Below are 15,284 nucleotides of genomic sequence, written 5' to 3'. Positions count from 1 at the left end.
TCTTGTATGTGAATTTCACAAATAGTAGTGTATAGGCAGTGGAAAAATTTGATCTGAATTTCCATTGACTTCTGTATGCTTCTATATCAAAGTATTTCTGTAGAAAACAATATTCCATAATATCTGTCAAAAACAAAGAAACTCTAAATATTAAATTGACTTTATGTTTGTTAGTGGATAAATCATTGTGAGTATGAGTAAAAATTTATCCATCAACAAACAAAATTTTCATTTAACCAGGAATTACAACAATCTGAAAACGAGATTCGTTACATTGCCGATACAGAGCGGTCACTTTTGTGAGCCACAATCATTGATCACACTGCCCAAAAGAAAAAAAAATGTTTTAAGTCATAATATTCTTTCATACCTTTTTGTGCACTGAATCCATATTTGATCCCAGCCTTTTTCCATCTTGTACATATTTTTCACAATGCGATATAGTTATAAGTTAGAAAATTAGTAAAATTTATGTACTGGGAATGAAAATAATTTTATTTTTCATCAATAATATAGATTGTATTGATGTATAAAACTGAATACAAATCTTTATTACACTGGTAGTAACTGTCTATTAGCTAATATTTCCTTCCCTTATTCGTGTTTCGGCTTTTGATATACTTTTTCCCCGTTGACTTGCCAGATGCACGTCTCGGTAAAATGACTAATTGATATCCCCAATTACACAGGTATCCCAGCGATCCTTCCCTTTTCGTAGCTTTAGCGTATTGATGAAGACGCTCACCGTGTTGCTCACTAATATCACCCAAATTGTAAGTGGAAATGAACGATGGTGACACTTTAGAAAGTGACGCTTGAGGCTCGTCAAACAGCCTACTACCTTAAACTTTCCCAGCATGATGGCTACATCAGAAATTTGTTGCCTAAAAACTCAGCAACAACGTCCTTGAATGACATCCAAGCCTCCGTCCCGCTCGCAGTCACTTTCTGATACAAAGCTGAAATCAAACATTCTCGTTGGTCATCACGTTTACCTTCAAAGTATGAAAAGTAACTTTTTTATACACAATATTTAATGTTCCTTCACGTTTTATAATAACAATCTTACCAAAAATGGAACAAAAACAGTAGCAACATTTTTTTTTTTTCAAACATGACTAGCCTTGTACGAAATAGTGGAGCGTAAAGCTACGTTATTACGAAAGGAACAGCTGTAAATAAAGAAGAAGAATCAGAGAGCTTGTCACTGTAGTCACGATATGCACTAATCAGTGCAACCATTGCCACCCACATGATATACTGTACTATTTCATGTGACTGAAACAGGGCATTAAATATGCAGGGTGTTTCACATAACGTGCTTTGCTGTATAAATTACTAAATTATAAGTGAAAGGAATATTTATTTAAATAGGTAAATGTAAGAAGCTATATAGACATGGTTTAGTTTTTTAAAAAGAGTAATAATATTGATAAACAGAATTTTTTTCTATCTTATATCTGTTATATGAAAACCAAATGTTTATAAATAAGTTTAAATAAAATATCCATCAATTCTAAGTAAAGAGCTAGAAGCGTTCAGAGTTTTAAGGCTGGTGCAACATGCAACGAGTTGCTATTTTCTGAATTCACAGCTCAATGCGCCTTCTAGACGACCTGCGGGCGAAATGTAAAGTTGTTGGCGTCGCAGAACCCCCTGAGACACACACACACACACACACACACTTACTCGCCCTCAGCCAGGGACGGACGCGCGTCGACGAAGTTTGTCGCTCCTTCCGCAGTGAACTTAAAATGTCTTCCTCCAACACATTGCCTTAGACGTTAGAACAGATGGAAGTTAAATAGTCCCACATCTAGTAAATAGGGCAGTTGTTGCAACACCTTAGTTTCTGTACCGGTCGTGGACTAATGCAGTATTCTGATGAAAGATATTTTTCCTTTCCATTTAAGTAATTTCACCGTATCACCTATTTTTGCACAACTTTGGTTCGTAATATGAACAACAATTCGGCATCTTATAGTTTGTAAGAACTTAGGAAACCCCTTTTGCAACCAAGAAAACCACAGCAACAACATTGCAGATAAAATCCTAGTGAAAAAGCCACTTTATACCAACCAGCGTCTTCGTTACGTTTTGTTTTTGGTATGAACATCTCATCGATTGTAATACGAGTAAATCAACGCAGCAGATGTTAAAATTATGTTTACGCTAAACTAACCATTATTAAAGAACTAGTATTTGAATATGTTATTGCCGGCCTGTGTAGCCGAGCGGTTCTAGGGGCTTCAGTCTGGGCCCGCGCGATCGCTACGGTCGCAGGTTCGAATCCTGCCTCGGGCATGGACGTGTGTGATGTCCTTAGGTTAGTTAGGTTTAAGTAGTTCTACGTTCTAGGGGCATGATGACCTCAGATGTTAAGTCCCATAGTGCTGAGAGCCATTTGAACCATTCTTTGAATATGTTACCAGCCAGAAACAATGGCGATACGCATTTCGTTTAAAGATTTATCATAGTCACTTCCTGGTATAATAGTATGTACCGTACTGATTCATCTAATATCTATGGCATCCACAGTAGGATTGTTTGATTTTATTTTGGACTCTAATTGTGCGAAATTTCTCAACTGGAATAACTTCTGCTGATGTATAGCACGCTTGTATTCTATTACCCTTTTTAACTACTGGAAATAAGAACCAATGTCCCTTTAAAATTTCACAGAATTTTGGTGAATACGCTTTAGCGCCAACTTATTCACAACAAGTGACACTTTTTATCCATTTGAACGAATCGCATACTGCTTTGAAAAATCACATAAACAGAACTCTTTCTCTTCTCGAAGTTATATTTCACTAACGTACTGACATAATAAAAACTGAGTTTCTTTGTTGTCGATGCCACCTTTCCGCGACGCTCCCAGTTTTCAAGTTGCTTTTGTCTTTAAATTAATGAACCAACATATGAAAAATATTTCCTTAGGTATCTGTACTGTAATACAAAATGATAAATACTTTTGCTTCCAATTATACATTGACTAAATCGTCTACCAGATGAGTCAAGGCATTAATATGACGGACAATTCCACTTGGTTGGAATTGACATGCTTTCTTGAAATTGTCAAATGCGACACTATCTCTCGTGCCAGAAATCTGACTAGTCTCGAGACGTCAATTATTTGTCAAGTCCAGTGTGCACAAAACCTTTTTAAACATCAAATCTACAGTTGTAGCAATAAAGGAAAATGAAATGACAACAATACCTACTCGTAATCAATGACAATAAACAACACGTACTTTTGAACGCTGTAGGATACGCTTATGTCAGACTTGTTAAATCATCATAAAAAGGAATTTTCACCTTATTATGTATCTACACAATTTTGTGTCATCGCCACAATACTATAGTTTTTAAACACGAAAGGTTTCATGAAATACACACAATAGATACTGTAGAGATAAAATATAGCATAATAAACTCATCATCCATTTTCTGCATTAATAAATTTATCAAATTAAAAATTATATGCGTAATATGTTGTTGTTGTTGTCCTGAGACTGGTTTGATGCAGCTTTCCATGCTACCCTATCCTCTGCAAGTTGCTTCATCTCCCAGTACCTACTGCAACCTACATCCTTCTGAATCTGCTTAGTGTATTCATCTCTTGGTCTCCCTCTACGATTTTTTCCCTTCACCCTGCCCTCCAGTATTAAATTGGCGATCCCTTGATGCCTCAGAACATGTCCTACCAACCGGTCCCTTCTTCTAGTCAAGTTGTGCCACAAACTCCTCTTCTCCCCAATTCTATTCAATACCTTCTCATTAGTTATGTGATCTACCCATCTAATCTTCAGCATTCTTCTGCAGCACCACATTTCGAAACGTTCTATTCTCTTCTTGTCCAAACTATTTATCGTCCATGTTTCACTTCCATACATTGCTACACCCCATACAAATACTTTCAGAAACGACTTCCTGGCACTTAAATCTATACTCGATGTTAACAAATTTCTCTTCTTCAAAAACGCTTTCCTTGCCACTGCCAGTCTACAGTTTATATATTCTCTACTTCGACCATCATCAGTTATTTTGCTCTCCAAATAGCAAGACTCCTTTACTACTTTAAGTGTCTCATTTCCTAATCTAATTCCCTCAGCATCACCCGACTTAATTCGACTACATTCCATTATCCTCGTTTTGCTTTTATTGATGTTCATCTTATATCCTCCTTTCAAGACACTGTCCATTCCGTTCAACTGCTCTTCCAAGTCCTTTGCTGTCTCTGACAAAATTACAATGTCATCGGCGAACCTCAAAGTTTTTATTTCTTCTCCATGGATTTTAATACCAACTCCGAATTTTGTTTTGTTTCGTTTACTGCTTGCTCAGTATACAGATTGAATAACATTGGGGAGAGGCTACAACCCTGTCTCACTCCCTTCCCAACCACTGCTTCCCTTACATGCCCCTCGACTCTTACAACTGCCGTCTGGTTTCTGTACAAATTGTAAATAGCCTTTCGCTCCCTGTTTTTTAGCCCTGCCACCTTTAGAATTTGAAAGAGAGTATTCCAGTTAACATTGTCAAAAGCTTTCTCTAAATCTACAAACGGTAGAAGCGTAGGTTTGCCTTTCCTTAGTCTTTCTTCTAAGATAAGTCGTAAGGTCAGTATTGCCTCACGTGTTCTGGCATTTCACCGGGATCCAAACTGATGTTCCCCGAGGTCGGCTTCTACCAGTTTTTCTATTCGTCTGTAAAGAATTCGTATTAGTATTTTGGAGCTGTGACTTATTAAACTGATAGTTCGGTAATTTTCACATCTGTCAACACCTGCTTTCTTTGGAATTGGAATTATTATATTCTTCTTGAAGTCTGAGGGTACTTCGCCTATCTAATACATTTTGCTCACCGGATGGTACCGTGTTGTCAGGACTGGCTCTTCCAAGGCCGTCAGTAGTTCTAATGGAATGTTGTCTACTCCCGGGGCCTTGTTTCGGCTCAGGTCTTTCAGTGCTCTGTCAAACTCTTCTCGTAGTATCGTATCTCCCATTTCATCTTCATCTGCATCCTCTTCCATTTCCATAATATTTTCCTCAAGTACATCGCCCTTGTATAGACCCTCTATATACTCCTTCCACCTTTCTGCTTTCCCTTCTTTGGTTAGGACTGGGTTTCCATCTGAGGTCTTGATATTCATACAAATGGTTCTCTTATCATCGGTCCCTAGACTTACACACTACTGAAAGTAACTTATGCTAAGAACAGCACACAAACCCATGCCCGAAGGAGGACTCGAACCTCCGGCGGGACGGGGCTGCGCCGTCCATGACATGTCGCCTCAAACCGAGCGGTCACTCCGTGCGGTAACTGTCATACAAAATATATCAAAGAAGCTAAAGCGTTCATCAATTATACATAAATAATACACTGTCCAGACACATTAATGTGACCACCTTGTAATAGCCTGATTAACCACATTTTTCAGCGTGGATCGCTCCGAGACGAGCAGGAATAAAATGAGTGAGATCCTCGAAGATATCGACAGGGATGTAGAGCCATGCCGCATCCAGTGGCGTGGTCAGCTGCGTTCTCAGTTCAGGATCCGTGGCGAGAACAGCCCGATTGAGGTGGTCCCACAAGTTCTCGATTACGTTTAAATCCGGGCAGCGTGGCGGCCACGGAGTTACGGTAAACTCATACTGGTGCTCTCCGAAACACGCACGTACGCTGCTAGCTGTGTGATACGTTGCGTTGTCCTGCTGAAAGATGCCGCCGTGGCGAGGAAAATAAAACTGCATGTTGAAGTGGACGTGGTTCCCAAGGATGTGTGATTACTTACGTTGGTCTGTTGTGCCTTCCAGAATGACGAGATCATCCAGGGAATGTCACGAAAACATTCCCTGGATTATAACACTCCCTCTTCCAGCTTGGATTCTATTGAAGAGACTTGCAAGATTTTTGCTTTGAGATATTTCACGCCGTACACGCCAACAGCAATTTCTCCAATAGAGCATGAAACGTCTCACCAAAAAAAAGGTAACCTGCCGCCCCCCGGCGGACTTCCAGTTGAGGCACTGGAGTGATGCAAGTTCGAGCCTTCGTCGCCGATGAACAGCGGTCAGTATGGGTGTGTTAACGAAGCACCTGCTGCTGAGGCCCTTGCACAGCAGCGATCGCTGAACGGACGCTGGGAACACAGTGTTAATAGCTCCTTTGTTCATCTTGGCGGTCAGTTGCTCAACAGTTGCACGTCTGTTCGCCCGTACACATCTTCGCAGCCATGGGCCATGGTGCAACGCAGTAGCCTCGGCGTCAGTTTTGGGTAGAGCCAGTTTGGCACGCAAGGTGGCAAAAGTCATGATATAGCGATATGGACGCATACAGATGACGGTTGTAGTCACGTGATTTTTGTGAAACTGTTTCGGACGTCATTACGGCAGCACAAGAATTAACAGACTTTGTTGCAGCGGGACGAGGTGGGGGAGCGGGGGGGGGGGGGGTAGTTGGAGCTATAGGGATGGGACATTACATTTCGGAAATCATTACGGAAATCACCATCCCGAAATTCACATTGTCAAGAGTGTACCGGGGATACTAAATCTCAGGCATTACCTCTTATCATGGACAATGCAGTGGCCGACGCCCTGCACTTGACCATCCAAGAGCAGCAGCATTTGCATACGGTTGTCAGTACTAACAGACAAGCAACACTGCGTGAAATAATCGTAGAAATCAATGCGGTACGTACTACTAACAGAACAGTGCAATGAAATTTGGCATTTATGGGCTATGGCAGAAGACGACGGACTCGAGTGCTTTTGCTAACAGCACGATATCACATAAAGCACCTCTCCTAGGCTCGTAACCGTACCGGTTGGCAAACCGTGGTCTATTCAGATGAGTCCCGATTCAAGAGCCGATGGAGGGGTCTGAGTGTGGCACGCAGATCCCACGAAGCCATGTACCCAACTTGTCAACAAGGCACTGTGCAAAGCTGGTGGTGGCTATATGACGGTGTGAGCAGTGTTTAGATGGAATGTACTAGGTCCTCTGGATGTTCAGCTACTTGGATACCATTTGAATCATTTGATGGACTTCATGTCCCCAAACAGTGATGGAATATTCATGGATGACAATGCTCTGTGTCACTAGGCCACAATTGTTCGCAATTGGTTTGAAGAACATTCTGGAGAGTCCAACAAAAGATTTGGCTTCCAGATCGCCTGATATGAATCCTGTCCAACAATTATGGGACATAATCGAGAGGTCAGTTCGTGCACAAAATCTTGCCCTAGGAACACTTTTCGCAATTATGAACGATTATAGAGGCAACATGGGTCACTATTTCTGCAGGCTTCCAACGATTTGTTGAGTCCATACCACGTAGAGTTGTTGCACTAGACCAGGAAAAAGAAGATCCGGCACGATATTATGAGGTATCCCATGACTTTAGTCGGCTCAGTGTACTCTACAGATACATTGCTCCGTTTCCGCATTATGACAACGACTGCACTGTTTCCCGCGTCCGCCCACACACTTTATATGTCATCCACTGCTAGTGCTGGCACTTGACGTCTGTAAGTGGTTGTCGCAGTTGACGTCGAACATAGGCTGTGGTCACGTTACTGTAACTGGACCGTGTAGAATCCAACGTAGCAGAATTCATGGACTATAGCCCTAAGTTGTAGAACTTAATATCTGATCTCGTGCTGGCTTACTACACAGGAGAGTTGACTGACGCCTGTTTGCAGTTCTGCGTGCACGCGGACAAGCGGCAGATGCTGCAGGAGCTGACGCGGTCGCTGCAGCAGCGGCCCACCAAGGGCCACGTGCTGTGGGAGCTGGCCGGCTGCATCTGCTCCGCCGTGGGCGCCGACGGCTACCGCCTCTATCTTGCAGACCGCGGCGACCCCGACCTGCTGGGCCTCTACCTGGGACAGGACGACAGGTCTGCACACAGTTCCAGCTTACAATGCACTGATATCTGCCCACTACGAGCAGAGCCTTGTAATAAGATGCGATCAAAAAGTTTCCGTTCGAAGGCCGTACAGTCCAGAATCGGTATGACAGACTGGTAATCATCCCGCTGACGCATCAGTCTGAAGAAACCCATTTGGTAAAATAACAGGGCCTATTGCTTGAAGAAGTCTGTAACTGCCTCCCGCGTATCTTCGTCCGACAGATATCGTCAACCCTTCAATACCTTTTTTAAGAAATCAAAGGCATAATAACAGTGTGGAGAGATCAGCACTGTAGAGTGTGTGATCCAGTGTCTCCCACTTAAGTTGTCGTAATTTCTGCGTTACTGCATTTGAGATGTGGAGACGTGTATCATGGAGCAGCAGCAACCCTTCGCGCGCTATTTCATAAAGGTGGTTTTCGGCAGACGTGCAGCCCCACACACATTCTCCGATGTCTACCGGGGTTTTTTCCTCTGCAGTCAAGAAAAAAATAACAGCACGTTGGTCCTGTTAGGACGCATTTGTTAAAACCATCACCATAGTTCAAGTTTCCTCATTCGAGCACGCATGTCGGAAAGACACGAATGTCACACTAATTCCTTGCCAGCATGTCGGTACTTATATACTCACATCAGAGTCAGGCTACATTGCATATACGCTATACCAACACCGCCAAGTGGAAACATTTTGATCGCCCATTTTAATTCAGTTACACAAGTGTGACTTTAATTTTTGTATGAAGTTGGTTCCTGGTGGGACCAAATTACTTTACCAGTGTCTTCTGGGGGTGTTGCAGTTTAGTGGTTAGTGGTTGATTTGTAACGTAGACAGCTGGTCATCCCAGCCTTCAGATTCGCTCTTAGGCTAGTCACCGCCTTGTCAAATACTCGTCGTCGCTAAAGGTCCGCACGAGGTGCAGTGGGAGAAGAGCCGTTGACTGACATCTGGTTCAGCAGGCCTTCAAGTTTCCACTGTGCTCGCAGAGCTCAGAAGAGTCATTGCCACAGTGCTGTTTCGACGGAGGAGGACTTTCTACGAATACTAGGAGGCTGAACGTACATTCTGCTGAACAGAAAAGGAATATTCTGCAGTATTTCCACTTCGGACAACTTGAAGCCCTACTTGTTTTTGAATTTTTTTTAGAGAAGTGCGTCGTTTAATGACAAATGGACGCAATGCTCACACGAAAGATACTGAATATTCTAAAGTTTTCTTTATTTACTTTTCAGACATGGAACTGGCTTGTGATTTATAACTTCATTATAAATTTTCAGGGAGCTTATGTAGCTGCCCTTTTTTTCTTTACTTGCTACGCCATTATTTAGTACTTTTCCCAAAGAGTTGTATAACTTAATTGTCGCCGGCCACCTTGGCCGAGCGGTTGTAGGCGCTACAGTCTGGAACCGCGCGACCGCTACGGTCTGCCTCGGGGATGGATGTGTGTGATGTCCTTAGGTTAGGTAGGTTTAAGTAGTTCTAAGTTCTAGGGGACTGATGACCTCAGAAGTTAAGTCCCGTAGTGCTCAGAGGCATTTGAACCATTTGAACTTAATTGTCTCATAAGAAAGTAAGATCCAATACACTCTCGTGCCAACTCACACTTCATAATAATTTGGATACGCTTTTCATTCTGCTTTCACTACTGCTTTGCTCCCATTCAAGCGGTTCTTTTTATTTGCATCTACTTTTAACCAATGTCATGGGTTGTGTGCACTATTAGTGAATGGATGTAGTCAAGCAGTCAAAGAACTGTGGAACTTTATTAACACAACACACCAAGCAAGTTCAACATAAAACAGCTTCGGAAGCAACAGAATTAAAAGACAGTTCTTATACTATTTATGATACAGTGCACAGTAACAGTTTCTTAGCAGGTGCGAATTGTATCATCTATGCCAGCGAAGTCACTGGGCTGTCCTAGTAAGTACCACGATGATGTCCGTGGTCGAGACACTGTCGACGACTTGGCGCTTCGGATGCATTATCCGAGGCCGTAGGCTCGGCTTGTGGCCGGCATAAAGCCCGGACTGTACTTGCCGCTCGGCGAATGTAACTCTTTGCGCTCGTCGTGAAGCCTAGATAACCATGAACTGTGAATTCCCGACGTCGACTGCTGGAGAACAGACGGCGGCATTCTATAGAGGCCTCCGCCGGAAGAATACTGGCAAAGCGTGTGGACAGCAAGTGATTCACGGAAGGGAGACAGTACCGACGATAACACCGCTGTAAACAGCGAACTTACCGCCCTGTGGTATCGTAGCGATGCTGGGGTATCATCTTCCGCAATTGAGTTGCTGGCATCCTTGTTGGGTGGCAGCTTGCAATACACCACTGCGTGGCTGGTGGCTGGACCGTAGGCGCCAGTCGAAGTTCCTGCACCTACATCTACACTCCTGGAAATTGAAATAAGAACACCGTGAATTCATTGTCCCAGGAAGAGGAAACTTTATTGACACATTCCTGGGGTCAGATACATCACATGATCACACTGACAGAACCACAGGCACATAGATACAGGCAACAGAGCATGCACAATGTCGGCACTAGTACAGTGTATATCCACCTTTCGCAGCAATGCAGGCTGCTATTCTCCCATGGAGACGATCGTAGAGATGCTGGATGTAGTCCTGTGGAACGGCTTGCCATGCCATTTCCATCTGGCGCCTCAGTTGGACCAGCGTTCGTGCTGGACGTGCAGACCGCGTGAGACGACGCTTCATCCAGTCCCAAACATGCTGAATGGGGGACAGATCCGGAGATCTTGCTGGCCAGGGTAGTTGACTTACACCTTCTAGAGCACGTTGGGTGGCACGGGATACATGCGGATGTGCATTGTCCTGTTGGAACAGCAAGTTCCCTTGCCGGTCTAGGAATGGTAGAACGATGGATTCGATGACGGTTTGGATGTACCGTGCACTATTCACTGTCCCCTCGACGATCACCAGAGGTGTACGGCCAGTGTAGGAGATCGCTCCCTACACCATGATGCCGGGTGTTGGCCCTGTGTGCCTCGGTCGTATGCAGTCCTGATTGTGGCGCTCACCTGCACGGTGCCAAACACGCATACGACCATTATTGGCACCAAGGCAGAAGCGACTCTCATCGCTGAAGACGACACGTCTCCATTCGTCCCTCCATTCACGCCTGTTGCGACACCACTGGAGGCGGGCTGCACAATGTTGGGGCGTGAGCGGAAGACGGCCTAACGGTGTGCGGGACCGTAGCCCAGCTTCATGGAGACGGTTGCGTATGGTCCTCGCCGATACCCCAGGAGCAACAGTGGCCCTAATTTGCTGGGAAGTGGCGGTGCGGTCCCCTACGGCATTGCGTAGGATCCTACGGTCTTGGCGTGCATCTGTGCGTCGCTGCGGTCCGGTCCCAGGTCGACGGGCACGTGCACCTTCCGCCGACCACTGGCGACAACATCGATGTACTGTGGAGACCTCACGCCCCACGTGTTGAGCAATTCGGCGGTACGTCCACCCGGCCTCCCGCATGCCCACTATACGCCCTCGCTCAAAGTCCGTCAACTGCACATACGGTTCACGTCCACGCTGTCGCGGCACGCTACCAGTGTTAAAGACTGCGATGGAGCTCCGTATGCCACGGCAAACTGGCTGACACTGACGGCGGCGGTGCACAAATGCTGCGCAGCTAGCGCCATTCGACGGCCAACACCGCGATTCCTGGTGTGTCCGCTGTGCCGTGCATGTGATGATTGCTTGTACAGCCCTCTCGCAGTGTCCGGACCAAGTATGGTGGGTCTGACACACCGGTGTCAATGTGTTCTTTTTCCATTTCCAGGAGTGTAGATGACTTCTCCGCAGTTCACACTTAAGTGCCTGATAGTGGGTTCATTGAACCACCTTCAGACTATTTCTTTACCGCTCCACCACCGAAAAGTGCTCGGGAAAACGAACACCTAAATCTTTTCCTGAGAGCTCTAATTGTTCAGATGGCTCTGAGCACTATGGGACTTAACTTCTGAGGTCATCAGTCCCCTAGAACTTAGAACTACTTAAACCTAGCTAACCTAAGGACATCACACACATCCATGCCCGAGGCAGGATTCGAGCCTGTGACCGTAGCGGTCGCGCGGTGCCAGACTGAAGCGCCTGAGAGCTCTAATTTCGCTTATTTTAGTACAATGATCATTTCTACTTACGTAGGTGGTTGCCAGAAAAGTATTTTCGCGCTTGGAAGAGAAAGTTGATGTCTGAAATTTCGTAAAAAGATCTCGCCACAGTGGAAACGCATTTGTTTTATTGACTGTCACCCCAACTCGCGTATTATATCTGTGACACACTCTCCCCTATTTCGGGATATTACAAAACGACCTGACCTTCTTTCAACTTTTTCGATGTCTTCCATAAATCCTATCTGGTATGGATTCGGTACTGTGAAGCACTATTCTAGAAGAGGACGTATACGATTGGTGTAGGTACACCCTTTGATAGATCTTGCATATTCTAAGTGTCCTACCAACAAAATGCAGCCTTTGATTTGCCTTCCCCACAGTATTTTCTATGTAGCACTACAGCGCACATGCTTCACACAAACTGACAACCTCTGAACTTACATTTTATTTTGTTAATCCAGCCGAAGTATATGAAACAACGTTATTTAGATCAAACACGTCAGCTGCTGTGAATCGTCTCTTATCGTTCGTTGTCTCTCTCCTCCCCCGCATCTTTATCACCACTCAACCGTACTCTACGAACCACCATCCCCTGCATGCTTCCGTTCTTACCCCCTTCCGCTCTCCCTTCTGCCCCCTTCCCTCATCCCCGCCCTCTCTCTCATTTTTCTCTCACCTCTCTCTCTCTCTCTCTCTCTCTCTCTCTCTCTCTCTCTGTTTCTTTCCTCCTTTTTCAGCAGAGAATCCTTTTGTAATCTGGTAAATGGAGAACGTATCATTCGTGAGAGAAATTATTCTGTTCGATCGTGTTCAGCCGCACCAGATTAAAACCGCGCTTTGCTCCTTTCCTACTCGACTATTTGTCACTGTCCGTCGCTCAATGCGATGTGTACCACTTAGCACTCTGCGCCATTCGAAGTCCAGAGAGACTGTACTTCAAAGTACCATGGACTGTTTCATCATCCTGAAATACTAACTTCACTAATTTTCTCGACATTCTTGTGCGACATCACGTTTCTCAGGATCAAAATAAGATACAATTTTTCGTACATCGAGACTCAGACTGTTATAATACTAGATTTTAACTGCAGAAGCTTTGGCAAAAAAGTCTCGGAACTGAGGTTTCTCTAATAAAGCAACGCATAATGCTGTAACCAAATAAAGAGTTGTCGCAATGGTATTAGCTGTGGAAAGAAACGAATTATAAAGTTATACAAAAACATTAGACGTTTATGTAGAACATTTTAAATGTTTATGGAAATGCTTCATCATTTAACGTTGCTTTCATGGCGGCATAAGATTAAAAAAATATTGAGATGTTCATTTTGCGAGACAGAAACTGTACTATCTTAAAATGATTGTTAAATAGCGTTAATTTATAGAGAAGCTACTCTAATTGTGTAACCGAATTGTGTAACTGAAAACTACCTTGTACGGTATACTTAAAGATTATTCCCAAAAACGTATTATATTACTGACTATTGAATAACATACCAGCAATATCCGGCACTTTCTCGGTAAGACACGATACATTGTATAGGTTGACTTACAGAGAAGATAACAGTAACCACACACTTTTTATAGTGCTATTCATTTATTTACATAGCGTCGGTACCGGTTTCGAACTGACAGGTTCATCATCAGACGGCTTGTTCACGTTAAGATACATTTTACATTAGATTTCACAATATGTTCTTGCAAATGATGAAATTCCCTTGGGATGGTGGTGTCCTTAGAATTCATCATTTGGGAGAAAAAAAGTGAAAGCTAAAGTAAAATGCTATCTCAACGTGAACAAGCCGCCTGATGATGAACCTGTCGGTTCGAAACCAATAATGGCGCTTTTTAAATAAGTAAATGGCATTACAAAAAGAGGTCGGTTGCTGTTATCTTCTCTGTAAGAGTGGACGTATATTTTGTACACAGCCACGCGCTTAGAATGTAAGTCTTCAACAAAATAGCATGTTTCATTTTGTTTTAGTCGAAAGAATAATTAGAGCTTATTGCATAGAAATGCAATGACAACGAAAACATTCTGGGACAGTTTTATACGTATTAATACGCTAATATTCCTACCCTGTATCCAGCTCTGTAGCTGAGATCGCTAACGCACTCCTGTGCGGTGGAGCTCGACTCGGAGATAGAAGGTTCTAGTCCTGCTGGTGAAAGAAATTACCAGCATCACTATTTGGCTGGCAAGGAGAGGAGACGTGCTGGAGTAAAGTTGGTGTTTGCCAGACTTTGCGTCAGTCTCCTGGATTGACTTCTAATCCTTGTCATGGTGTCTCGTGATAAGGTTTGAAACACTGTTGATGGTAATCTCAGTGGGTTGGATGGTGCCAGCCGTCCCCTTCCTGCTACTGGTGCTGTTGTGGTCTTCAGTCCTGAGATTGGTTTGATGCAGCTCTCCATGCTACCCTATCCTGTGCAAGCTTCTTCGTCTCCCAGTACTTACTGCATCCTACATCTTTCTGAATCTGCTTAGTGTATTCATCTCTTGGTCTCCCTCTGCGATTTTTACCCTCCGCGCTGCCCTCCAATGCTAAATTTGTGATCCCTTGATGCCTCAGAACATGTCCTACCAACCGGTCCCTTCTTCTCGTCAAGTTGTGTCACAAACTCCTTTTCTCCCCAATTCTATTCAATACCTTCTCATTAGTTATGTGATCTACCCATCTAATCTTCAGCATTCTTCTGCAGCACCACATTTCGAAACGTTCTATTCTCTTCTTGTCCAAACTATTTATCGTCCATGTTTGACTTCCATACATGGCTACACTCCATACAAATACTTTTAGAAACGACTTCCTGGCACTTAAATCTATACTCGATGTTAACAAATTTCTCTTCTTCAAAAACGCTTTCCTTGCCATTGCCAGTCTACATTTTATATCTTCTCCGACCATCATCAGTTATTTTGCTCCCCAATTAGCAAAACTCCTTTACTACTTTAAGTGTCTCATTTCCTTATCTAATCCCCTCAGCATCACCCTACTTAATTCGACTACATTCCATTATCCTCGTGGAAAATTATATTAACATTTGAGCATGACTTCTGAGCACTTCAATTGTTTTGTCTTGTGGAGTAGAATACCGGTGTCGAGTTCGTCCTCTCCATTGTCTCATCATACAACACAAACTAGACACTGCCCTTACAGTACGCAAAACATACACTTGGGACACGACGCTCATGCACTACGTGAAACTGATCTATTTCCCGCCGGTGG

The 15,284-nt window shown here is 43.8% G+C and overlaps 1 protein-coding gene across 4 annotated transcripts in view; it reads left to right on the top strand.

Annotated features, from left to right (window-relative positions):
• Positions 1–15,284, top strand: part of LOC126267692 (probable 3',5'-cyclic phosphodiesterase pde-5) — a 1,251,264-nt gene that overhangs the window by 996,894 nt on the left and 239,086 nt on the right. For all 4 annotated transcript variants that reach the window (XM_049973005.1, XM_049972997.1, XM_049973010.1 and 1 more), the window contains exon 5: positions 7,710–7,906. In XM_049973005.1, the coding sequence (XP_049828962.1) occupies positions 7,710–7,906 (197 nt within the window). The remainder of the gene's footprint in view (positions 1–7,709; positions 7,907–15,284) is intronic.

The sequence above is a fragment of the Schistocerca gregaria genome, chromosome 1, assembly GCF_023897955.1.
Source record: "Schistocerca gregaria isolate iqSchGreg1 chromosome 1, iqSchGreg1.2, whole genome shotgun sequence".
Taxonomy (NCBI): Eukaryota; Metazoa; Arthropoda; class Insecta; order Orthoptera; family Acrididae; genus Schistocerca; species Schistocerca gregaria.
Note: the sequence above shows the minus strand (reverse complement) of the source record. Positions and strands in the feature narration are given on the sequence as shown.